At 39.1% G+C, this 26,235-nt stretch overlaps 2 protein-coding genes across 3 annotated transcripts in view; one reads left to right on the top strand and one right to left on the bottom strand.

Moving 5' to 3' along the window:
* apba2b (amyloid beta (A4) precursor protein-binding, family A, member 2b) overlaps positions 1-26,235 on the bottom strand; it is a 105,895-nt gene that overhangs the window by 78,697 nt on the left and 963 nt on the right. For both annotated transcript variants that reach the window (XM_059347015.1, XM_059347020.1), the window contains exon 2: positions 179-226. The gene's annotated coding sequence lies outside the window, so the exon portion shown is untranslated. The remainder of the gene's footprint in view (positions 1-178; positions 227-26,235) is intronic.
* On the top strand, positions 1,640-3,611 carry LOC131988184 (piggyBac transposable element-derived protein 3-like). Its single transcript, XM_059353246.1, has 2 exons — positions 1,640-1,833; positions 2,084-3,611. Exons 1-2 carry the CDS (start codon positions 1,640-1,642, stop codon positions 3,609-3,611), a joined length of 1,722 nt encoding a protein of 573 aa, XP_059209229.1.

Raw genomic sequence — 26,235 nt, 5'->3', positions numbered from 1 at the left:
ATAAACATCACTTACTTGGTTATTGTAAAGTGTTACCAACATAATTATTGTCTAGTACATTTGCAAAGGCTCTTCAATTTGGGAGAAGTTGACTACTTTTCATGTGGTACTATGAGAATTCCTCCCACTCTCTCCAGTTTCCTGTAGTAACCTGCCAAGGCACAGTAAAGAAACTCACTGATATCCGTAGGTAGGCAGAGCAGCTCTGTTTGCTCCAGGCGATGACCTAAAACACAAAAGGAGAGAAAGCGTCAAACTGACAACCCACATGAAAGACACACAGTTCAGCATGAAGATTGAGCTCTGATCTCTTGCTGCCTGGATGTGAAGAAGGTACGAGGGGCGATGTTGAGAAATGGGATTGTTGGGTCAAAGTTGGGTTACAAAACAGAGATTGACAATGCGGACAGTTTTCATTCCAAATAAATAATTGAGGTTTTGCAAGCGCATCATGCTCGGGGATGAAAAATAGGCGCTCCATCCTTTTTCACAGATCCAGACTGACATTCTTCTCCAAACAAAAAATTCTCCAAATAGTAATATGGGATATCATTAGGGCTGGGCGATATGGACCAAAAGTCATATCCCGATATTTTTATGCTGAATATCGATATACGATATATATCCCGATATTTTTATCGCAAAGTGAGAGCAAATGTTCAGTCAAAGTCAAAGCCAAATATGACATGTCAAAGTAGTTTTATTGAAACCGTTTATTTAAGTGCACGTAAATACTGTATAACAACAGGAGTACCTTTTTTTTTTTTTTTTAAATCAAAGCTCCATAAAGTGCACATTTAAATAAAAAAAATATCTTAAATAAAAGCCGCAGCTTACCTGGAGCAAGGATCACAGTGCAAATTTGAACTATATCGATATATGCGATATGGTCTAATTCCATATCACATTAAAAATATATCGATATATCGCCCAGCCCTAGATATCATACGTTGGAAATATATTCTAATTGAAAAAGGAATGTTAGAAGAACTGAAGCTTTGTGAAGTTTTGTTGGATTTGCTGTGACATTTTTTAACCCTTAAACAGGCATCGTGCACCAGGAGATACACACTCTTTAACATCCTGTAGGGGGTGTGCTGGGAGGTTTTCATTAATCTAGTTAGCATTTATCAAAAGTCTTGTCTGGTATTAGTATCTAGATCACATGATTTGGTTCAGGCTATCTTGCATCGTTTCGTCAACCTGATCAGAAAACATCATGGCCGCCAGTGGTGGAGAACCTGCTTCCTTTAGGGTAAGTAATCATATATTAGTCATACTTATTTTCAATAAAACAACAATATAAATTCCTAAAATGAATTAGGACATTTGTCTTAACATTCTGATGAAGAAAAAATACTTCAACTGTGTTTGTGGTGTTACTTAGCAGCTTTTGAAATGTATGTATCCCCTGAGATACGTTGCTAGTTTAGGGGTAGAAATTTGGTCAATGTGCATTATTCAAAATTTTGTTTCAAACTGGAAGGCATGTTAATAATTACTGCAATACCAGATATTAGTATGCACAACTGTGCCCATTACAACAGTATAAGTGTATTTTACTTTAAAAAATCTATTTATTTTCAAGCAGGGCATCTCGGCTAGGTCCTTTTATGGGAAAAGAAAGGAAAGCACAGGAATGAGAGTGATAGAGGAGATCCCTGCAAGTTCTTCTGACTCTGAGTCAGACAGTGATGAAGATCAGGAAGTCATTTTCAGCCAGCATGAGTTAGACGCAGTGAGTGAAGGCAGTTCTGATGAGGATGAAAGTTCTGATCAGGAGGATGAAGAGATGGATCACAGTGCAAAGTCCAAACGAGCCAAGGGATTCAGGTGACAGTAGTCTTATTTAGGGACACTTATATGTGCAATCCATACAAATGTATGTATGTATGTATGTATGTTGTAGTTGATGTAAGGTGAAAAAACACAAACTTTCTGTGTGGTATGCTTGTGATATTTACTGAAAGTACCATGCCACTAACCAGCTAAATTTAGTCCATACTTGCTAATAATACCATTTTGTACAAATAACAAAGCACAGTTATGTATTTTTGTATATATTTTTGTTTGTTTTTTACAGCTGGCGTAAGAAACGGTTTGAGCACCAGTCAACAGCAGCTGCCAGTGTATTCAGCGCACCTGATGAGCTTTCTTCTCCACGTAGCTACTTTGCCCAATTTTTTGATGATGATCTGTTCCAACTTATTGCTGAACAAACAAATCTCTATAGCTGTCAATTAATTGGAGCCAGCATTAACACTACTGTGGATGAGATTAAGTCATTTGTTGGCATTAAGCTAATCATGGGAGTGGTGAGAATGCCATCCATGGATGATTATTGGGCAGAAGACACACGTTATGCCAAAATAACCAATGTGATGTCAGTAAAAAGGTTTAAATGCCTCTCACGATTCATCCACTTCCAAGACAATCAGACATCAGAACCAAGCCAAGATCGGCTCTGCAAAGTGACACCAGTGCTGGAGCACGTAAGAAAGAAGTGTCTGGAAATTGAGAGTGAGAACAAGTTCTCAATAGATGAGATGATGGTCCCTTACAAAGGAACAAAGGCTGGGTCTCTCCGACAGTATCTCCCGAGCAAACCTCACCATTGGGGCTTCAAGATCTTTGTTCGAGCAGGCGTTTCTGGCATAGTGTATGACTTCCTGACATACACAGGAAAGAGCACATTTGGCACAGACCAGGGTCCAGCCAAAGAACTTGGAGTTGGAGCCAATGTTGTGATTCAACTTTGCAAGACAATTAAGAACCCATCAGAGTGTGTTGTCTACTTTGACAATTTTTTTACCTCCCTACCACTCATTGTGCATCTGAAGGAGTCCCTTGGTTTGCGAAGTCTGGGAACCATACGCAAGAACAGGCTTAAAGGGTGCACACTTGAGGATGACCGTGCTCTGCTGAGGCAAGGAAGGGGGAGCTTTGACTACAGGGTGGATAATGAGGCAGAAGTGGCTGTTGTAAAATGGTCTGACAACAAAGCTGTCACCTTAGCTAGTTCCTGTGCTGCAATCAGCCCGCTCAAGGAAGTCCGGCGTTTCTCCAGAGAGGAGAGAAGAAGAGTTGCTGTTCCCTGTCCAAACATTGTGTCACAGTACAATGTCCACATGGGAGGAGTTGACCTTGCTGACATGATGGTGGCCTTGTACCGCACCCCTGCAAGGTCCCACCGGTGGTACCTGGGCCTCTTTTGGCAAATGGCTGATATAGCCATCAACAATGGATGGCTGCTGTATCGTCGAGATGCCAAAAGCATTGGTGTGCAAAAGCACAAAAAGCTCAAGGAATTCAGGCTGGAGGTTGCAGATGCCCTTATCCACAGTGGAAAGAAGAAGGGAAGGCCTTCCAAGGGAGGGGAGGAGAATGTGCACAGCCCCACCAGATGCATACAAAGGCCAACAACCCAAAGACCCATGGCTGATGTCCGCCTTGATCAAGTGGATCACTTCCCAGCCTTCACAGACAAGGGAAGGTGCAGGCTTTGCCCAGAAGGACAGACAACAATCTACTGCACAAAATGTGGTGTTCGTCTATGCATTGTCACCGGGAAAAACCCACGCAACTGCTTCCAAGTGTTCCATAAAAAATGAAATATAGACAGGAAATAAGGAGTATTGTTCATAGAGTTCCCACCGCTATGGAAAACCTGGACCCACGAAGCTTTCTCCAGTGTTCAGTTGTGTATGCATCATTTGAGAAAATGAAATTGCTGTGTTGTTTTGTTTTTATGTAATCTTCAGTGCACAAAATGTTCAATATGGTCATTATGAAATGTTCCGTTTTTGTGTCACTTTCTTATGAGATTACTAAATTGGATTGGTAAAAATGAATAAAATCAACTTTAAAAGTGCTGTGTGTAATGTAAATGACCAAAGAATAAAACAATGTATAAAAGATCTTCATCAAATTAAACATTAATATGTTTATCATTTGGGCTCTGTGTATACCTTTATTGGGCAACGTATCCTGGGAGATACAACTCATAAAATCCAAAATATTGCATATATATATATATTGAATGTGGAAATATTTTTCTTAGGGCCTAAAGACATAAGTGATAACACTGAATTATTTTTTGCAACTTATTTTCTACTCCTGCCTGTTTTAGGGTTAATGTAGGTTATGTATTTAAGGCTCAGAAGGAAAATATGGAGCATGAAAGTACCTCTTTAATACGTGTATAGCGTTTATAATTGAACTGAAGCAAAAAGCAAATAACATTTGACATTTGATCTGCTCCAATCTGCATCTAGATCTGGCAAAACGAGCTTAAATTGGTAATCAGATCCTACCTCAAACCAAACGCAGTGCTTCCTTCCTTCCTGACCTGATTTTTATTCATTTCTTTATTTGTATGACAGAAATGTTTTCAGAACGCCATTTTTTTTGGCTTCCTAGTGAAACTAGAAACATTCGGTCAGCTGTATTCTCCCAAACTTTCTGACAGCAGGGCTTCACCATCTGCCGCTAAGCCGACGCCACATGTCACATCTCATTCTCACGACCTGAGCCCCTTGTGACAGCCCCAAGGTGCTGTCCCCACTCAGCAGTTGGATCAGATTAACCCAAAAACCCACCAGCAGAATCCACGCGGTTGGTGTCACTTTAATGCTGTTTTACAACAGCCAGCAGGGTTGAGTGTGTGTTGAGTGAAGTGATAGGGTCAGAAGGGGGAAAAAACTAGGCAGGTGTTGGATGCTGTTCAGGACAGCAGATATGTGCTTAACCACAGAATCATCTGACTTATAAGGTTATGACAGGTTATCTGACTCTTGAATTAAATTAAATAATAAAAACAGATTAAAGAGATATAGGAGAATAAAAGAGATTTCCACTGGGCTTTGCAATAATAACCAATGACAACTCAAAAGAACTTATATGCTGCTCCTCAGAGGTTTATTGTTTTATCTGAAAAAATGTTGGAGAGAAAGAACAAAGAAAAATCATCTCGCGGCATGGGAATACAAAGTTTGGTAGATTAATAATAATAATAATAATAATATATTTCATTTATGTAGTGCTTTTCTAAACACTCAAAGACGCTTAACAGTCAATAGGGGTGGACAGGACAGGAAGACAGGGATGGAAGAATTAGCCATCAACCCGTCCGTACATATACATAAACATACATACAATAAACTTTGGATGGAAGATGACATGAGTGTATTGCAAAGAACAAAGCAGCTATAGAAAACTGTTGAGATGGAAAACATTGAGTAAGATTCTTAAGTCAATTTTATTTACAAAAGCAATGTTCAAGACGTGTTTATTTGTCACTGTTACGTCCCAAATTGAGGTTCGGGAGTAACCATTGATGTTATATTAAAAAAACAAGGCAAAACCAGGCAAGCTGAGTTAAAGAAAAATGTGATTTATTTATAAAAGGCGAACACAAAACTGCTATACAACGACAATAACCTAAAATATCTTCCAACTAGAACACAAACCAAAGTATAAGGACTACCAAGAACAACTGGGTTTTCCTTCCCCAGAAAACAAAAGAAAAACAAACACAACACACCTCCAACTGTAACACTTCCCCCCATAAAAACTAAACTAGTAGATTGGTTTACAACAATATTGTTGTTGCTTTTCCGGGGTTTTTTTTCCGTTTGTACAATACAAATTAAAACTTGTGAGGCCATTGTTTTGACTTTCCATTTAGCTCAGAGAGAACTTAGCCCAACCTAAATCTAAGCATAACTCTCCCTTAAACCTAAAACCACCTAAAAAAGTCTAATTTCTAAAGATAACATAATATTATTGTTGTTGGGAACATATTTCATGTGAGTCCCCACAAACACATGGTGTGAACAGATTTTTGTCCCCCACAAGGTGAGAAATTCACAACACACACAGATTACGTTCAAAATAGTCCCAGTGACAGTGTGTCTCCTATCTAACTACTGCTCCAGTTCACCATGGCTCCCCTCCTCCTACTTGCTCACAGCCCTGAGGCTTGTATTGGTCCCACAGGTCCAACTCACTGCAGCACACTGCAGCTATACAGTGTTTGAGACAAAACACTCAGCAGATCACATTTACGACCAACCCACAAGGAAAAAACAAAACATTAAGGAAGAGGAGACACTCCAGTCGGGTAATCTAGGAATCTTGAGCTATTGTATAGCTTCATTCCCAGCACCATGTTATCTTAAATACAGGGTGGTAAACACAGCAAAGTATATTTGTTTCACAGTTTCTGAATGAGCCTAAATCCAGATCTATACTTCCTTTTTATCAATACCTGCTACTGCTGTCTTTGTGTCTGCTTTCCTTAATTCACCTACCAATGTCACAGATCATTCCTCATAAATCATTCCCCACTAATTACAGCATGGGTCTCAAACTCGCGGCCCGTGGGCCAATTGCGGCCCTCGTGATGATATTTTGTGGCCCCCACCTTGATATGACAGTTTAATGTGAGTTTTATATGAATGGCACTTTACCGTGTTGTGTGTGCAAGGTCCCTTTAATATTTTTTAATAATTTTGTGTCTTTTTTGGTAATTTTGTTTCTTTTTTAAGTAATTTAGTTTTTTTCTGTCATTTTGTGTCTTTTTTGGTAATTATGTGTATTTTTTTGGTTATTTTGTGTCTTTTTAAAGTAATTTAGTGTTTTTTCAGTCATTTTGTGTCTTTTTTTGTAATTTTGTGTCATTTTTGGTCATTTTGATACTGCCTCCAGTGGCCCCCAGGTAATTTGAGTTTGAGACCCCTGAATTACAGTATTCAAAGGGTGTTTTCCTGTACTGTAAACAACCCAGAAACTAGATCAGCAAATCAGAAAAAGGTTACATAATGGAGATGGAGCCTATGGTTCACTGACGAAAGCCCTTGCATTTACAGTATTAGGCCTACCCCCAAACTGGGTGTCTGTAGTGACATTCCCGGGAGAAATCACAAGCGCTTCCACTAAGCAGAGGTTGGTCCGCTAGGAAGGCCCTGATGAAACAGATTCTCTTTTTATCTTGTGTGTGAAGCAGCGTACAGCGCTTCTGGTCTCTGCTGGCATTGTGAATAAATAGTTACTGTGGCCGGACAAACAAAGAAAAGAAGCGCTAACAAGATACTATGAAACTTCACAAACAGTAAACAGCACACCGCTTATCACCATAGACCAGGGATGGGCAACCTAAATGCTGGAGGGGGCCACAATGTTTCATGGACACTACCACAGGGCCACATATAGGACCGTGTACTTAACCAGATATGATGAAACTGCAATTTTAAATATGTTTACAGTGCAGTAACTTAACATATTTCATGCTCAAATGCATGTATAACAGTATAAATAGGAATACAAAAGGTTTGAAGCAAATAAAAAATAACCACTTACTGTGATTTCTTTTTTTTCCAGTGCAAGAACAGCAGACCAACATTAATGCAAGAAGTAATGTGTGCATTTTTACACTGCGATTTCATGCTCAAATGCATGTAGTTGAACTGAGGACCACTTCAAGTGAGGGTGCGGGCCATATGCGGCCCCCAGGCCTCCAGTTGCCCATCCCTGCCATAGATGACCCCAACTACAACAGGTTTTATATTGTAACTTTAAAAGCTCTGCAGTTTACACAAATGTGATGTAAAAAAAAACTTCAGTGAACAACAAGTTCTCCAACATAAACGGCATGCGAACCCCGCTCTCCTGAGTGAAAGTCCCCCTTTTATTTGACCCATCCACCGCCCCAGCTTCCAACCAAATGTGGGATTTTGCCCTTTTAAACTTTGCTTGGCTGTCATTCACTACTATGTCAGCAAGATGGCGGCGGCCACATTACAGCGGACGGTGAAATTAGTAAATATAGCTTGTTTTTTGCTGCTTGTACACCCGACCTATATTGACGTTTTTGATGGGAGAAAAGGCTGAAGTGAAGCAGGAGACATCCTGTGTCAAACACATTTACACATTTATAGATGATAGATTTCTGAATGACAGAGATCAATATAGGGCTGCACGATTATGGCCAAAATGATAATCACGATTATTTTGATCAACAATGTAATCACGATTATTTTGATCAACATTGTAATCACGATTATTAATCACAATTATTCATCATGTTAGGGAAAACAACTGTTAACTGTTAGCCTATTAGCAATTTGCAGACTCGACGCCAAGGGGTTAACATCCCTTCCGGCCCTGCAGCTGGGAGAGACTGCTGCAGTCAACTCATTCTTACTCTTCTTAATGAGCTGCGGGGGGCCGTGGCTCATTAAGAAGAGTAAGAATGAGTTTTCAAAAGTCTCCAATAACACCAGAAAAAGTTGCTGGATTTGTCTCCAGTCGCTTTTTTGGGGGTCTGAAAACTCGCTAAATATAGCAACAAAGTTGCTAAGTTGGCAACACTGCTTCACCGGCTTTTACAAATGGCGCGTGTTGTTGTGGCGTCGAGTACTACGTCACATCCTGCTTAGCTTTTTATCCAATCAGCAACCAGGCTTTCTTCAGGGGAGAAAAACGGCCCCGCCCCTGGTGGTTGGTGGACTACTGGTGTAGAAAGTGCTTGATTAGATATGCAGGAGAGACGCATTTTAAAATGGAAATATCGCCGTTGATCAGATTAATTTAATCGTGGCAGCCAAAATCGTGATCACGATTAAAATTTGATCAATTGTGCAGCCCTAGATCAATATAGAAATGAAAATGAAAGTTATTCAGACAGTCTTTTATATGCTGTAGTGTTTTAAAACACAAAAAATCAGTCTCTTAAGTGATATGATGATGATTTTCCTTCTTGAAAATGCTTTTTTTTTATAAACCTGAAACAAAGAATGCATGCTAATGAGAATACTCTGCAGACATCCAAAACACACTGAGCAAATAGAAATAAAAACAAGCTGACAGATACACACTAGTATGTCTTAGCTCATCAGAGCCCGTCTCCAGCAGGAAATCTATCCACATTGATCTCCATCCTCCCTGCATCCCTCCTCTGTCATGAGAGGCAAAAGTTTACAGTACCTTGTTCTCTCCAAAACCTTGCATAAGCTTTTCCCTGGCATTTCACACCGTGTCAACATTTTTTACAAGGTTGCTCACTGCCATGCTGCCGTCACCTCGTGTCCCGGAGCAATAACTAAGCTCTTTTCTGAATTACAGACCTGAGGCTCATATAGTTGGAACAGAGGATGAAATGAGAGGGCTCTAAGGCAGAGCACAGATAAACAAGCCACTGGCTGCTAACAGTCCAGTTAGGATGTCCTGACCTTCAGCTTTACTCTCAGCGCTAACATTGTGCAACATTACATCTGTTTTCTCCTCTTCAAGTTAAAAATCTGGTGCATAATACTGTATTTTTAAATTCATTGTCTATTCAGTTCAAGCCCAGCTCTTTTATTTCTCTCATTAGTATTCATCAGCTTGCCTCAACTCACCCGATGCTGTGAGGTCAGCACAGACAGCTCCAATTTCAGCATGTAGGACCAAACCGGCGGAGTGTTTTTAGCTTATTGCTGAGGTGTGGAACCTCTTTTGTGACCTTTGAAAAGCCTCCTGAACCAAAATCAGTACGTAGGTGAAACTCCTTGATGCAGTGCTTCGGCAATTATTTTAATGCAGTGTACTACACGTTCAGTGTTGTCGGTTAATGTGTTCAGAGATGTACAGTACTTCACAGTAACATTTCTGAATACATACCAAAACTATTGCTTTTTCTCTTGTGATTAAAAGACATTATCATTTGCACAGTAAATGCTCCCTATTCTAGAAAAATAATGTAATCTTTTGTGCCTTATTAAATGTAATTAGGTGGTTTTCTTTGCTATTTGGAGTAAGCCCTTAAGGCTTGTTGCCTGATCAAAATGTAAATAAATGTAAATGCAGCACTACTGATTAAGAGCATTATTTGGCATTGTTTTGACCCTGCGTGGGTGTGGACCCTTTAAAAAGGTGTGCACCTTTAAAGCCTGCAGTGCTGCACTTAAAATGGGACAACAACATATTTATTATCTACCGTATTTATATTAGTTTTTTCCCCTTTATCTCTCAGAAAATTGAAAGCTTTTTGCTCACAGTTCTCCCATGTAACTGGATGAAGTCTTTCCTGTCATTAAACACCTCAATAAATTAATGCAAGATTTAAAATAAACTCTTTGGTATCATAACAAATCAAATACAGTAAATGTATTCGACCAAAACCAAACTTCATCAGGGTTTTTAAAGCACAGAGCCAATGTGTTCATTACATATTTACATGCCAGCTCAATAACAACAAAATGTTTAGATATTGACATCCATGTAAAGACAATCAATTACGACACAGACCTATCAGCTCATGTATTGATTTCCATTCAATCATAATTTTGCAAAACAATGACGTTAAATCATTAGTAACAATTACCTGATGAGACTATTATATAAACTCTTTTTTTTTTCATTTTTTAAATAAAATAGCCGATTGTTGATATTTGTAGAGCTTCAACAATTATTCGATTAATCGAACAATAATCGATTATTAAATTAATAATCAGGGGTCTCAAACTCGCGGCCTGTGGGCCAATTGTGGCCCTTGTGACGATATTTTGTGGCCCCCACCTTGATATGAAAGTTTAATGTGAGTTTTATATGAATGGCACTTTACAGTGTTGTGTGTGGAATGTCCCTTTAATTACTTTTTTTTTGTAATTTTGTGTCTTTTTTTGATATAATTTTGTGTCTTTTTTGGTGATTCTGTGTCTTTTTTTGGTAGTTTTGGGTCTTTTTTAGTAATTTTGTGTCTTTTTTTGATCATTTTGATACTGCCTCCAGCGGCCCCCAGGTAATTTGAGTTTGAGACCCCTGGTTTAAATAATCTACAGATTAATCGATAATGAAAATAATCGTTAGGTGCAGCCCTAGATATTTGTTTGTATTTCCTAAAGAAAGATATCACTAGTGAAGCTGCCCTAGAAACATCCTGATGTATCGTTACATCATCCAGCAAACAACAGAATGGACCCACAAATACACACATCCTCAATATCTACTTTTTGAAAGTGCTAAAGTGTTATAGGATCTTTACTGCTACAATACTGTGACCCACAGGGTGAGTGAGAATTAGCTAAAGAAAGATGGCCTATATAGCAACACAGCAGAACAAAGGGGAAGGTCTGGGCCAGTGATAAAAAAGGCACCTGCTGAGTCTGGTCTTTGATGTGTTACAGAGGTTCTGGGGTGTCTCATTTATTTCTCAAACTTCACCAGGACTCACAACAGCACGGCAGCATAGACGGATGCACATCAATCTCTCTGTGACTGGCTTTGTCCTCCGAAAACCTTACCATCCTTCTTCCAGTTAAAAGCGTCATGCTAATGTTCTGTCTGAGGCTCTGAAAAGGCATTTGTTTCGACGGCAGATGTCTGACGTTGCATCAAATACAAAATGCTCCACAACAATATAAAAGCACGTCAGTGCTGCAGTGCAACTTACAACAACAACCTGAATGTGACAGTCTCTGTGAGAGTGTCTCATTGATTGTTTCAGGTTGTTTGCAGCATTTAAAACTATCTAAAAGAAACTAAGCTTGACTGGAACGCATTCAAAAGCAACATACTGAGTAATGTCTGCTTGTGTGTGGCATAATAAATTAGACAATTGAAACGTTGCTTCAACTCCCAAGGATTTCTTCCTTTCATTGCTGACAATTGCTGAATATCTTGTGTAGCTGAATGCCAGCAACAACAAATGTGAGGAGTCGGGTCACAACAAACTGATTCTGCAATGGTGTAATACTGACGTCCATTCACATTGCAATCCAGCACCGAGGACGAAGTGGGAGGAGACTTTAGTGGCTATAACAGAGCAGCAGCAGTATGTGTACAATAAGAGACAGCAGCGGCACCATAACAATGATGGCAGCAGAACTGCACGTCGTTGTGTTTCTAGCTATAGAGACTCTACATCATGGGTCTCAAACTCGCGGCCCGCGGGCCAATTGCAGCCCTCGTGACGATATTTTGTGGCCCCCACCTTGATTTGAAAGTTTAATGTGAATTTTATATGAATGGCACTTTACCCTGTTGTGTGTGGAAGGTCCCTTTAATTACTTTTTTTGGGTAATTTTGTGTCTTTTTTTATATAATTTTGTGTCTTTTTTAGTAATTTTGTGTATTTTTTTGGTTATTTTGTGTCCATTTTGGGTAATTTTGTGTTTTAAAAAAAAATAATTTTGTGTTTTTTGGTCATTTTGTGTCTTTTTTTGGTCATTTTGTGTCTTTTTTTAAAATAATTTTGTGTCTTTTTGATTAATTTTGTGTCTTTTTTAATAATTCTGTATCTTTTTTTGGTAATATAGTGTTTTTTCAGTCATTTTGTGTCTTTGTTTGGTCATTGTGTGTCTTTTTTAAGTAATTTAGTGTCTTTTTTTGGTCATTTTGATACTGCCTCCAGCGGCCCCCAGGTAATTTGATTTTGAGACCCCTGCTCTACATACTCAAACAATGTTGTTGCTGCATTTTGCTTAACATGATTTGATTACTGTCGGACAATGATATGGTCCACTTCCTTTTACTCTTTTGCATTGACCCTTAAACATTAACCAAAACTTTTACATAAACATTAATCAACTTCTTGTCAAGTGAAAGGATTGTTAGCTCTGCTGATCTAACTGAGAATCAACACCCCTGAGGATCAAGAATGCTGAAAATCATCATAATACATTTCCCGCTATTGTTTCAGGAAAAGTTATATAATTAAATGTTTTTGTTTTCTCTTTTATTTTCCTCGCTACATGGTTCTCTCTTCCCCTGCCTTCCCCTCCGAGCACGTCTCACACTGTAGATAAAACCACCATCTGGTTGCTCTCCATCAGCTTTATCACACAAATGATAAACAATGATCTGTGCTGTCAATCAACAAACATGTCTGGCTATAGAAATAATGGCCCCGGAGGCTGCTACTCCGAAGCAATTCAAGATTCTGCCTGATTTACATTCTTCATGCTTGAATTACAACAGCATGCAGCATTGTATATGGAAAGGCATTTACATCTGTATCTATGGACATCGTTGTTCTTTCCAACAGCAGCAATCTTGCACTGCTGAGAGTAGAAATTCACCAGATGTGAATTCGTCCAAGCATCCCAACAATGACAGCAGCAGGTGAGGCTCTCTGCACATCTAAATGCTAATGTCATGCTGCCCCTCAAACAAATGCGGTAGCTAATGAGCTGCTTGGTGAATGCACCTTAAGCCTAAGTAATGACATAAGTGACAGCATACCGAGGGAGAGGAGTCCTGTTGTGACTCACAACGCAGCAGGGAGGTTGTGAAATGGTTATATTAAGGTCATGCACAAACACGCATGCACTAACCCACGCACGCACACACACACACACCAAACAACACTCCTAACAAACTAACGATGCAGACTGTTTTCCAAGGTTAGTTCTTCCTCCAAACTCCAGGTTTTCTCATTTTCAGAAGCCTTAACACTCAAGTCTTAAGTCAAGACTGACAATTCTAAATTCAAGTCCCAAGTTTCCAATCCTAAACAAATCATGATGTACTCTTCACCAAATGTTATACCATTTTAATGAGGTCCAAGGTGTCGGGTATTTTCAAGTTGAAGCGCTCAAGTCCAAGTCTTTTGTCTGAATAAATCTCAAATTCAACATAAACAGGTTAAGCCTAGAGAAGGACTTCTCCTGGTCCGAAGTGATAATGATGACTGTTAACATCTACCATATGCTACATGTAAATGATGTGACAAGTTTGGAAAAGATGTACTGGGAAGCCCAAAAGAGTGAAAATAATGAACAGTTGAAGCAAACAAATAAGATGTCAACAAAACTGTATATTTCCAATGAAACAGTACAGATCTAGGGGAAAGGTGCAACTAAAATGACTAAAGCTTGCTTGTTTTGTCCTGACAGATAATTGAGTAATTTTGGGGAAGTAGGTGAGAGCAGAATGTCTGTGGGGTGACAGAAGGCCTATGGAAATAACGAATTAAGATCTTTTAATTTAACTTCAAACTCCCAACAACATGTATCAGTTAATACTCTGCATGTCTGTGTGCTTCATGATGGTGGCAACAACGCCTGGCACATCTCCTGCATCTTGTGCACCCAGTACTGGCATGTCCTCTCATTGAGATCTATTTTGGTTGATTCACTGTGCCTTGGTGCAGTGGACTGCTGCTTGCAGCTATATTTATGGTTCATATTTGTCATGTTCTTGCACCCTGCTGTCTTGAAACAAAAGTCTGAAATCAATATAAGGGTTGGGCTCTATTTTTTGGATCCACTTCCATCCTGATAAACAGCTCACGGTACAGTGAGCTCGGAAGCTAAAAAATCTCTTATTGGATCTTTTATCTCTTCTTGCACTTTTTAAAGGCAAACTCCACAGAAGATTAGTATACAGGTTGGTTTACTTGTCAGTAATACTCAGCAGGTGTGTAATGTCTTCTGTGTCTTAAAGGAGCTTTCTACAGTCTTACAAAATAAACCGGATGATGTTATCAGAAAAGATACTCCACTCTATAGAATAACTCTAGAGGGTGGATGTCGTCATATTTAATTCACCCTTTGGGTTGTAAGCAGCTGCTAGTCCGCCAAGCTGTCGAAGTTAGCATGTAGCCCAAAATGTCACTGAACTCCTCGAGGAAATATCTAATTTGTGAGTTCATGGTGTATTTGATGGGATTGGCAGTTTGGTGTGTAATGTAAATGGTAAATGGACTACACTTATATAGCACTTTTATCCAAAGCACTTTACACTAGGGGTGCACTGATTGCAATTTTCTGGCCGATCACCGATTTTTAAAAAACCTGACTTGCCGATTCCGATTTTGGCCAATACCAATTTTTCACAGCATACCTTTTTTTTTTTTTTTTGAAAAACAATAACACTGCAGTATTTTTCTTAAAGGAAATCACAATGTCTGAGGTGGTTAATAAAATATTGAACTTAAAATAAATACTTTCAGACCTTTGCGGAGGTAGATAAGATCGCTAGATAAGATCGGTTTGGCGTAAAATAATCAGTCAATCGAGCAAAATTAAGGAAATCGGTGCACCCCTACTTTACACTACAGACTGCGCTCATTCACCCGTTCACACACACATTCATACTGGTGGCCAAGGTTACCAGGGCACACTGGTGCCACCTGCCACCATTGGGAATTCATTCACACACTGATGAACGCAGCATCTGGAGCCAATTGGGGTTCAGTATCTTGCCCAAGGATACTTTCGACATGTAGGCTGCCGTGGTCGGGGATCGAACCACCGACCTTCCGATCGATGTACGACCACTCTACCAACTGAGCCGCAGCCGCCCCATGTAATGTATTTGTGTAAAAATCATATGGATGGAGTGGTGGCGGCTTTTTACGCTACTGAACGCTCCCATTTACTTGATGGGCTTCGAATGAAGTAGAAAAACAAAGGTGTCAAATGAACTACTCTAATGGTATCTGTATCTCTTTAATGGTACTGGTAAGAGCATGATATCAGTTGCATCCGTTATATCTAATTCCAACCTTTCCGGGTAACAAGCATTACCATTACACATGCCCCATCAAAACGTTAAACCATGAAAGCCTATGAAGAGTCTATAGTTATCGGACTGGACAATGCTACACTATGATTTGCAACCCTGTGCAGAAGAGATGGGATAGAAATAAAATTTAATACCTGATGTTTTTCATCTTGTTATTGAAATCTACAGTATGAATCTACGTAATGATTTTGAATGAGGTCGATGCATAGTATAAATAATCTTATTATACAGTTGACCACTCCAAGGTGTAGTTCTGTTAGATACCAATCCTATATGGGGAAACACTGGTATTTGTGTCTTTTATAGGAAGTGTATAAGCACTGTTTTGTATATGCAACTTTTTATCAAGTAATTTTTATCAATATTAGGTGATATAAAGCCTTTTACACTGTATGTTTGTTTTACGTACTGTATGTGATTGTATGTCTATTTGGACGTTGGAGTCTCCAATAAAGTTTTGATTGATAAATGGCGGAAGACGCATTCTGGGTGGGCGGGAGAGGAGATGGATGGGTTGAACAGACGTCAGACTTTGGTCAAGGAGAAAGGGTTCATGTCCCATGTGAAAACAAAAGTAAAGAATGTGAATTAAATATCACTGAAACTCCATGCCTCACGTTTTGTGCATCACTTTTCTAAGTAACTATGTCACTTCCGGTAGTCACGTCCTTGTAACTATTTCACTTCCAATATTTACGTACATTCATTTACTGTTTAAACTGTCTTATAACGCCATACCAGGATGTTTTTTTGCCCTTAACCTTAATCAGTGGTTTTGTAGCCTAAATTCAACAAAACTGCAGCCTTTTTTTACAACCGTGAACTCTACGTGTATGTATAATGACAATAAAAAGGCGTGCCTAAAAACAAGATAAAAACTCTAAATCTGAGGGAAATTATCTTGCTGCATGGCTAGAAAACTTCACTTAACAAGATTTATTGAGTTAAGATTGTTAAATCTAGAAATAAGCATGTTGAACGCTTAAAATAAGAAATTAACTCTTAAAACACGATAAATTATCACACTTCTAAACACTAAATCTTAATCTAATCTAAAATCTTTTTGTTTTATCTTGGTAAGAACCAAATAATTTACAGTGTATTTTTAGGTCACATCATATGGGTCGTTTTGACAATCACTCATACAGTAGTGTTCAATATAATAGCAGTCCAATGTGACTAACCAGATTAATCTAGGTTTTTAGTATATTTTTTATTGCTACATGGCAAACAAGGTACCAGCAGGTGCAGTAGATTCTCAGAAAACCAACAAGCCAAAATAATTGCCCAATTGCACAGCCTTAAGAGCGTGCATATCACGAATGCTGGGTCTTGTTTGTTTTCTGAGAATCTACTGCACCTACTGGTACCTTGTTTGCCATGTAGCAATAAAAAATATACTAAAAACCTGGATTAATCCGGTTAGTCACATTGGTCTGCTATTATATTGAACACTACTGTATGGGTGGTTATTGGTGGTATTGACAAACAACCTATTCTGTCATTCAGGTTGCAGATCATGTTGAAACATTTGGTTAAAAATCCTATAAATCCAAACTGTCATTCTGTCTTCTCAGTCAACAAAATGTCAATTTATATCTCAACTGAATCTATATTGAATCTATGAATTTATAACTTTAGTTACCTGCAAATGTTCTGAGTCAGATGTTTAAATTATACTGAGCTAGATCTCAAAGGACACAACTGTGAAGGGAAAACAGACTGACTCAGACAGATCCAGTTAACGAATAAGACTATGTCAATGCCTCTCTCTCTCTCTCTCTCTCTCTCACTCTCTCTCTCTCTCTCTCTCTCTCACTCTCTCTCTCTCTCTCTCTCTGGGTGTCGCCTCAGAGCGAGTCTTTAGTGCCAGCCATGATTAATGCAGCTATGAATGGGTTTCTCTTTCACCAAGCACTGTGGGAGAAAGGTTTCTTTCGTTCTTTCTTTCACTTTCTTTCTTTTTTAACCATTTTGCTTTCCTCCCAATGTGACCTGATTTAGTCATAGTGTGAAACTGATTTGGACTAATTTACATGCTAATGCCATAAAGGGAGGTGAAATGATGTGTATGTATCACCTCATTGATGCTAGGCAACAAAAAAGTATCTACAGTTTAAACTTTGATATTCACAGAATCATTGTTAAATTTAAGTAGGAGACGGCACAAAGGAACACATTCTGCAAATGAATAAAGATAACTACATTATATCATTTAGAAGTTTGGAATCACCTATTAAATTGCTGTTTTTCACCTTTTCTTGAAAACGGCTATTTTAACATAGATCAAATAGTATAATTCAGACACCAAATCTATTATTTATGTTTGGAATAGTTTGGGCCCCGAAAAAGGAAAAATTAAATGAATAAATTATCAATTTAGTCAATGTGCTCACAGGACTGTTGCACGACAGGGGAGAATACTGTTAGCATTTCCCTCCAAATACCTTTTGGTTTTAAATTTGTGACCCTAGATCTTTAAGGAATCACAACAATAGTAGTAATGGGGCTCTAAATGTCTTGGGAATGCCATTTTTCTTCGGGCATTATTCAGTCTCCTCATTGTTTTGATTGAACAGATTTAAACTGATTTGTCAGTCCACTGTATGTTCAGCTGATATACTGTGATGCAATTCCAAAAGTTCTAACCTCCATTGTTATTTTGAACTATAAAGCACAGCTTTGCTAAGGCAGCACGCCCATTAATTCATGTTTTTATATCACCATTATTGTGCACTTGACACTGCCTTTGTTTACATTCGCACACATTTTGATACTAAGCTTCCAGTTTTTTTTGTTTGTTTTTTTACCAATGACTGGGTATTATTCATATTCTGATTTATATTCTTGTTTAACTGGTATCTTTGTGTCTTCCTGCTCTTGCAGTTGACAGTCTGGCACAGTGTTTTGTTCTCCTTGTATAAAACATTAAGTTTGTTTGCAAATGCTTCGTACAAAATAGCATCTATTTGTAAAGAGGACTTTCTAAAACCTGTGTAAAAGCATGAAAGACCATTCAAAGACATTGAATTGTCCTCTCATCACCAATCAAGTTTTTAAGGCAGGCAATATGAAAGGATTAATACAGGGTTGCATTTATCTTAACTAGTGCAGTGTCCGTAGGAAGTATGTATTCATATAGTGGGAGATTAAGTCGATTTTTCAATTATGGCCAAATGAGGCTGTGTGTGAAAGTGGGATGTACAATGAGGTGAAATACTCTTGCGTGGTCTTAATATACAAAGTGTATATTGGTCAATACATGGATGTACATTGAGATAAATAGACAGAGAAATAGTTATTTTAAGAAAAAGACACTTAATCATTCAACATGGTTAGATATATATACAGACACAGATATAGGAGGGAATAAGTTTACATGCAGCACAAACAGATGGATGTGAATAATGTGAGTAAGGGTTATTAGGTGTGTTGTGGAATATGTAGATTGATTGATAACTATTGTGTTTCATATATTGTGGCTATGCAGACCACTACAATGGCTGCAACTCCATAAAACACTTACTTTTCATGAGGTACCACACCATCCAGCACATACACATTGAACATTGATATTCGCTGGAAACTATTCGAATATTATTGGAAAATCGAACCTTGTAGCGCACTTTAAAACTCAATTTGAATTGTATTACTGACCAGGTGTAGGCCTATCACACAATGGGGCGGAGCTCCCCTAAAAGGCGTCCGATCAGAATTAGTGCAATGCTGCAACACTTCCTACGTAAATAATGATATTTTGAAAAATGAATTAAAAAAATCTTCAAAATCGAGGATGCACACCTTCGTGCCATGCGCAAGTCACATACAAAATCTGAGGTCAGTCTGACTAACCTTCAACGAAATATGCCCTAGACTCACATCCACACACACACACACACACACACACACACACACACAGATACTTCTTGCTTTTATAGATAGATAGATTAATATGTTTTATGTCTTCAGTCTAAAGTTGCCTCAGCAGGTCATTTAATAAATAAAATCATTCAGTCCTCATTCACGCTTGTACCTAAAGCTGTCCACTTGTGATCGGATCACCCAAGACACATGTCAAAGCCAGTTTGAACAGGACCAGGTTGGCCTCGGCCTTCACACTTGACTCAGCACGGTGTCATTTTGAGCACTCAGGAAAGTGTAAACAACGCATCCTGCTGGCCTGCAACACCTCTCACACAAACCTCTTCATGCCTCAACTAGTGACTGCTTCGATATTGATTACTTGACGTGCAGGTCACTGATGTGTTGGAGGATGTGACAGTAGAAAAGGCAAGTTTTTGATGCATTCTGGGGACCGACTTCTCAAACCTTAATGGATTTTACAGCCAGAACAGAGGAGCAGGGCCGAGAGCCGTTATTGACAGTGAGAGGGGAATATTGAAAGAAAAAAAAACATTGCAAAGAGAGCTGTGAAAGTTAGACTTCTCTTTTCCTTTATGTTTGAATAGAAACTATAGTTGTGTTTCCACTAGGAAGAGTGGCCACCGGGAAAGTCTCAGGCCACGCCCTCTCAAAAGTCCGCTCACTCTGTCTGTCTCCGTTACAAAAAGGGCCCCAGAGGGAATTATGAGACTAGAGCTGACGTATGGTTTTCGATCGTCGTGACGAATTAAACACGGGAGACGCAACTGTGGCTGCTGTCGCTAACTGTGCACAACGTCAACAGCTGATCATAAACAAAGCAGCATTGCTAATTATGCACAGCGTCTCCGCTGATCATAAACATAGTGATCGTGAATTAACCGGCATCGCTAACTGTGCACAGAGTGAAGTGAACACCTCCTGCAGCAGCAGCACATACACACTGTACTGCTACAGAGCTAACTGTTAGCCTAGTAACAGACTGGAAGCTAAGGGGTTAACTCGTTCTTACTTAACGAGCCGCTGCCCCCGTGGCTCGTTAAGAAGAGTCGCTTTTTTGAAAAACAGTCGCTAAGGGGGTCTGAAAAGTCGCTAAATATAGCAACAAAGTGGCTAAGTTGGCAACAATGCTTGCTGGCTTTTACAAATGGTACGTGTTGTTGTGGTGTCAAGTACTACGTCACATCCTGCTTAGCGTTCTATCCAATCAGCAAACAGGCTTTTTTCAGGGGAGAAAAACGGCCCTGCTCTTCGACATGGACGAAAAAAGTCCAGACAAAAGACCGCACCGGACGGCTCGTATTCAAATTAGGGGCGTTTCAGCGAGTGAGACCCGCCATATTCAGGGTATTGGGGCGTTAGCGGAAACACCCTTTATGTTAGAAGTGCCTCTGCACACTATATACCAGCTGAATTATCAGTTGAAAGACTGGATCACATTTTGAGAACTGTCACAACCAATGAAACAAGAAATGTGGAAACATCGCCCGTGACACAGACTGTGACCTGTGTGGTTTTTGCACGTTTCCTTTCCCTGTTCGAAAAGAGCGATAGTAGCACGTTATACCCCTGAGCCAAAAGTCAACACTTCAGCAAGAAAAAATGCTTGGCCTCTCAAAGACCGGGCAAGCCACTTCAGATCGATAGTATCCAGTGGATGAAAGCTAGAGGCGATCGCTTTGTCTCCAAATCAAAGTAGTCTAGTGAGAGTTTAGGGGGGAAAAAAGCATGACAGAGGCAGAAACACAGATCACACTTTCAAGGAAAAACTGAAACTGAATAAGACAGAGCTGTCACAACAACTTGAGTAACACTGATATGGCTGTCATATTCATGTGTGTGATACTTGAACAATGTCAAGAGCTGGACAACAAGGGCTGACCCAACCGCTTCAGGATATTCATGGTTTATTTAGAGACAACTGACGGGGAAATAATATACAGCTTGGCCTTTTCTTTGGTTACAGTATGGATAATTATATCTTTGATGAGATGTCACTTAAAGACACAACTTTAAAAGCAATATCTATGGTCAAGCTTATGAAAATATTATTAAATTCAGTATCACATTCATAACTGTGATGATCACTGAATACACATTTAAATGGATCAGTTTGTAGATGGATGTCAAATTGAAAATTTAATGAGAATAACCTCATCTAATACACGATGGTGAGTGATTTATCCCACTCATTTATCCCAAACCTCAACTCTGACTAAGTTTTGATGACATAATCAAGCCCACATGTAAACAAAAAAGATAAAAATCCTCCTGTGATGAACAGTGAACTGTGATTAGTCTATAAACCCCGAGGAAACAGTAAAAAGAATAAAACAGCTGCTGCCGAGCTGAAAACCAAGGTTAAAGTCCTTACAGTGCAGACACAGCAGCCAGGAAAGCTGTGCAGTATAAAGATGATGAACCAAAGTACACACTCTGTAGATGTATTGTGTTACAGCGTTATTTCAGATTACCTTACAAAACATGACCAATATGAATTGAAAGGTTCAGCATATTTTCAATCAGCACATGAAGAGGTGAAATGCTTCTGTCAGCTCTAAATTCTTTCTGGCTGCAGACCACTCGAGCTGGCTTTAAAATTGTTTGTCTCGGTTTTATTCTGAGTTAAGCTTGATATGGCTGACTGAAAAATAAAGCTAGTGACTGAGCACTCGAAAAACATAGACAGGCTCACTAAAACTCATACCATCAAGGCTGAGTCCTTGTCGCAGCAGACCCGGTTCGAATCCAACCCAAGCTGCCTTTGCTGCAGAATATATGAGGGGGCAGTCAGAAATGTGAAGGGGGCATCATGTGTACACATCATGCTCCAGCACTTTTTTTTTCCTGTGCTTATAGTAACGATGAAGTGGCCCTCAGTACAACTACATGCATTTGAGCATGAAATTTTAAAAGTGCAGTGTAAAAATGCACAAAATTACTTCTTGCAATTAATGTTGGTCTGCTGTTCTTGCACTAAAAAAAAATATTTTTTATTCGCTTCAAACCTTTTGTATTCCTTTTTATACTGTTAAACATGCATTTGAGCATGAAATATGTTAAGTTATTGCACTGTAAACATATTTAAAATTGCAGTTTCACCATATCTGGTTAAGTGCACGGTCCTATATGTGGCCCTGTGGTAGTGTCCATGAAAAACTGTGGCCCCCTCCAGCATTTAAGTTGCCCATCCCTGGTCTATGTGTCCAACCCCAACCTGGAGAAGTGGATTGCACTTTGTCAGGCCTCTACCTTCAGAACAGTCTCCAATATGGGTGTCCCACCTGAAGACCAAGCTCCTGCTGGTTTAGCTCTTAAGGTCACTGAGGCACGCAAACCCCCTGACCACAATAAGGTGGCAATCCCTCAGGGGGGGAAACTGAAAAATAAAAATAAAATAAATTAATAAAACAAAATAAAACATCCTTCATCCAGATTTCAACTAACAATCGTGTATCGTGTGTCCCTTTTTCAGGGGACTTTTCCGCTACAGCAGATAATTTTGTCAAATTGTAATGTATATTAATTTTGTGAGGATATTAAAATGTGCTTTCTCTCTTTCTTCTAAAATGTTGATTTGAGGGGGCAAGACATTTATTTAAGGGGGCTCGGCCCCCTCCTCGCTTTGCTGCATGTCTTCATCCTTCCATTCTCTCACTGTCGTTATCAATTAAGCTTGAAAAATGCCGCAAAAAAATCTTTAAAAAACAACATATACAGTTGGCAGGCTACACAAGCCTCTAAATGTGATATTTTAATTGTAGAAAATGTTTTTTTTCTATCTGCATCTGAAACCAGATCGGGGAATATGACAGCTTTGTATAAGAATGAATTGAACCAAAATGAAAAAGAGTGAGTCAGACCTATGACCATTCAGTTAAATGAATATCTGAAGTTTCATATATTTGCTTCATACTGTATGTATCTGATTTCTATAATATGGTACAGCTTGTGAATCTGAGCAGCAGAGAGACTGTAGTGGTGATGTCATCTGGAGATAAATCCTCCACAGACGGTGAATAATGGAACAACTCATAGCACAATATGACAGCAGCCATGATGATCTCACTGGATTCACAACACTGCCCACTACATGATGTTGTCACGATGCCGGAATCTTACAATTCAATGCAATAGTACCAAAAAACATTCTAAGTGGTTACTTTTTCCCCCCTTTTGTTTAAAAAAATGACAACATTCACACAATGCTGGTATAGAAAAGTTATTGAACAGATGCCAAGAAATGTGTAATTACGTAATATTAACTAACATTATCATTAATTTGGATACACAATATGATTGCTGGTTTGTTTTCTCTGTAGCTTCTGTACTTTCAATACTAATGGAAATGTCTTTTTAAATATGTCGTTTTGAAAAAGTATGGAAATATTGATACTTTTTTCACAACCTTACTTTTACGTTAACATAATAACAAGGCAATATACTGTATGAGTCCGTAGGTTTAAGACCAATTAAAAAAATTGTTGCCCAATATCATCATCAGTTTAAATCTTAATCTGGTTTACACCTTATTGGGACAGACGGCCATGTGTGACTCTAAAATGCTAAAAAATAAAAAAAAGTCGGCAGATAATGAATGTACAACAAATTTGACATAAGTATTTTAAGTCGTGTATTGAGAAAAACTCCAAACATTTTTCTTGGGTTCATTGTGGCAGGTTTTCACATTTTGCTGCTTCTTTCTTTCTGATACCATTGTAATTTGAAAAAGCTTTGCTTGAGTGTTTTTGCAATTAAACAAGCACTTTAACGACGGCCCCTTGGGCTCGGGGATGTGGTGGTGGATGTTTTTGCCAATTTACTGATATTTGATTAGATATTTGATAAGTAAACAAATCAAACATTCCTACACAATCAACATTTTACTCAATAAAAAGATGCATCTCTGCAGTTAACAAAAGAACAGAGTAACTAAAGAGGTGAAAAAAACACCAAAAAACCCACATTTCCAGCAGATTACCCTATTCGCTCTAAGGTGCAGATTATACCTAGCTCCTCTTCATCTGTAATTCCTCAGCAGGTCTCAGTTTGCTCGTTAACACACATCAGCAGTATGGTTCACAGCCGTCCTCTACATGCTAAACCCGTGTTGAACAGAACATTTGCTACTCTAACTGCTCACACAAAGCTTTCCTACAGCAATATAGTTGTCTGCGGCAGCACCACTTATCTCATAACAGCCTCATCATAAATCATTTTTCAATCGCCTTTTTTCACCTTTCAAACCATTTTACGCAACATGAAAATCAACACCCACCCCCAAGCCCTATCTATACTGTAGGGGGGTTTTATCGCCATTTTTTTTTGTTTTTGCCAAAGGGGTTGTAATAGTCTGTTATTGTTCCTCCGCCCACAACGATGTTATGAACAGTAGAGTAGAGAACGTAAATGTGTGGCATGTGAAATCCATAGCTTAGAGCAAAGCTTTTAAGAAGATATTATATAATAACTGATTTCGCTGTGGCACTGCTTGCCATCCATAATGCTCAGGCAGCTAACTGAATATTTCTTTCAGCCAAACATAGCATCAAGTGTGTTTAGATCAATTGTCCAATGATTTAATCACATATTTACAATTTGTTATTTTCTTTTATAATTTCGCAGCAGGGCTGGAGGCTGTTGCTCTTTTCTGTTTCCTCCCCCAGAGTCCAATTTATTGTCCTGTGGCTGCAGCATGAATATGATCCCAGCAGGCTGCAGGGAGGGAGGGTGTCCTTGGTGCTATAGAGAAAAGTATCCCAGGCTACAGAGGAGCGGAGTGAAAGAGAGGACAGTGCAGAGGAAGAAAGTACAGACATAAAGGAAAAGGGTCCGGGAAAATAAACCTTCTAGAAACGGCACAACATCACAAGTCAACATTCTGGGTAGATCCAACAGCGCATTATAGGTTTATATCATGGCTCTCCAGGGGCCCCTCACTTTTTCTAATAGCCATGCATTACTCCCCTCTATATCGCTGGTCATCACCCTCTTGCTCAGCTGCGACACAGCTATTGTCTACTCTCCCCACTGTACAAGCCCTTTATTCCACCTTTATCTGCCACACTGTTAATCTCTTTATTTGCATTCGAGTTTTACAGATTTTCCCCCACATTTTTTCAGATTTTCTCTCATTGTCACACAGTGCTAAAATGCTCTGTCCACTCAATATTAACGACACACACAAAAAAACTATTATGAAGGCTATGATGTGAGTGATTGTTTGCTTTATTGGCTACATTGTTTCTGTTTGTTATCTTTTTAAATCAGAGGTTCTCCACCACAACCTCAGCAACCTACTGTTTACTTTTGATTTCATTTTAGTGGTTAAGTGTTTTTTTTTTGTAATGATCAGATTAGTGAGGCGTCCTGATGGTATCATGTTGAATCATTTGAAATAAATAAATCTGAAAGACGTAAATGTTACTGCAACATAGCCAAACCTATACGTCTTGCACCAACCTAATGCAGATTAAAATAAACTGTATTCCACTGTGGCATCGACTCCAGGGACAACATTGCTGTTGTGAGAGAAACCGACAAAACAAGACTCTTATTATAAACATCACAGAGCTAAAAGATGTCATACAAGTGGATGATAGCCACCTAAAGGCATTCTGCATGACTGGAAGAGGACAGAGGCTATGAACATATAACAGCAGACCTTGTGAGAGCTTGTCCCCTGCTCCCTCTGAACAATGAGCAGCCAGACACAGCGCCTGTCAGCAACTGCCCTCCCCTGTGGCCCGGACTGGCACGGAGTGGTACACAGCAGGCACTAAAGGACACACAAGTTTGCCACCAAATATAGGCTTCAGATACCCTCGAGCACAACACAACATTTAG

Source organism: Centropristis striata, chromosome 2 (assembly GCF_030273125.1).
Source record: "Centropristis striata isolate RG_2023a ecotype Rhode Island chromosome 2, C.striata_1.0, whole genome shotgun sequence".
Taxonomy (NCBI): domain Eukaryota; kingdom Metazoa; phylum Chordata; class Actinopteri; order Perciformes; family Serranidae; genus Centropristis; species Centropristis striata.
This window is presented reverse-complemented; position numbering and strand designations above follow the sequence as displayed.

Bases quoted from the DNA above. Each gene is read 5' to 3' on its own strand.
- LOC131988184 (XM_059353246.1), top strand. From the start codon at position 1,640: ATGAGAGTGATAGAGGAGATCCCTGCAAGTTCTTCTGACTCTGAGTCA. The intron at 1,834-2,083 runs GTGACAGTAGTC...TGTTTTTTACAG, and splicing joins AAACGAGCCAAGGGATTCAG to CTGGCGTAAGAAACGGTTTG.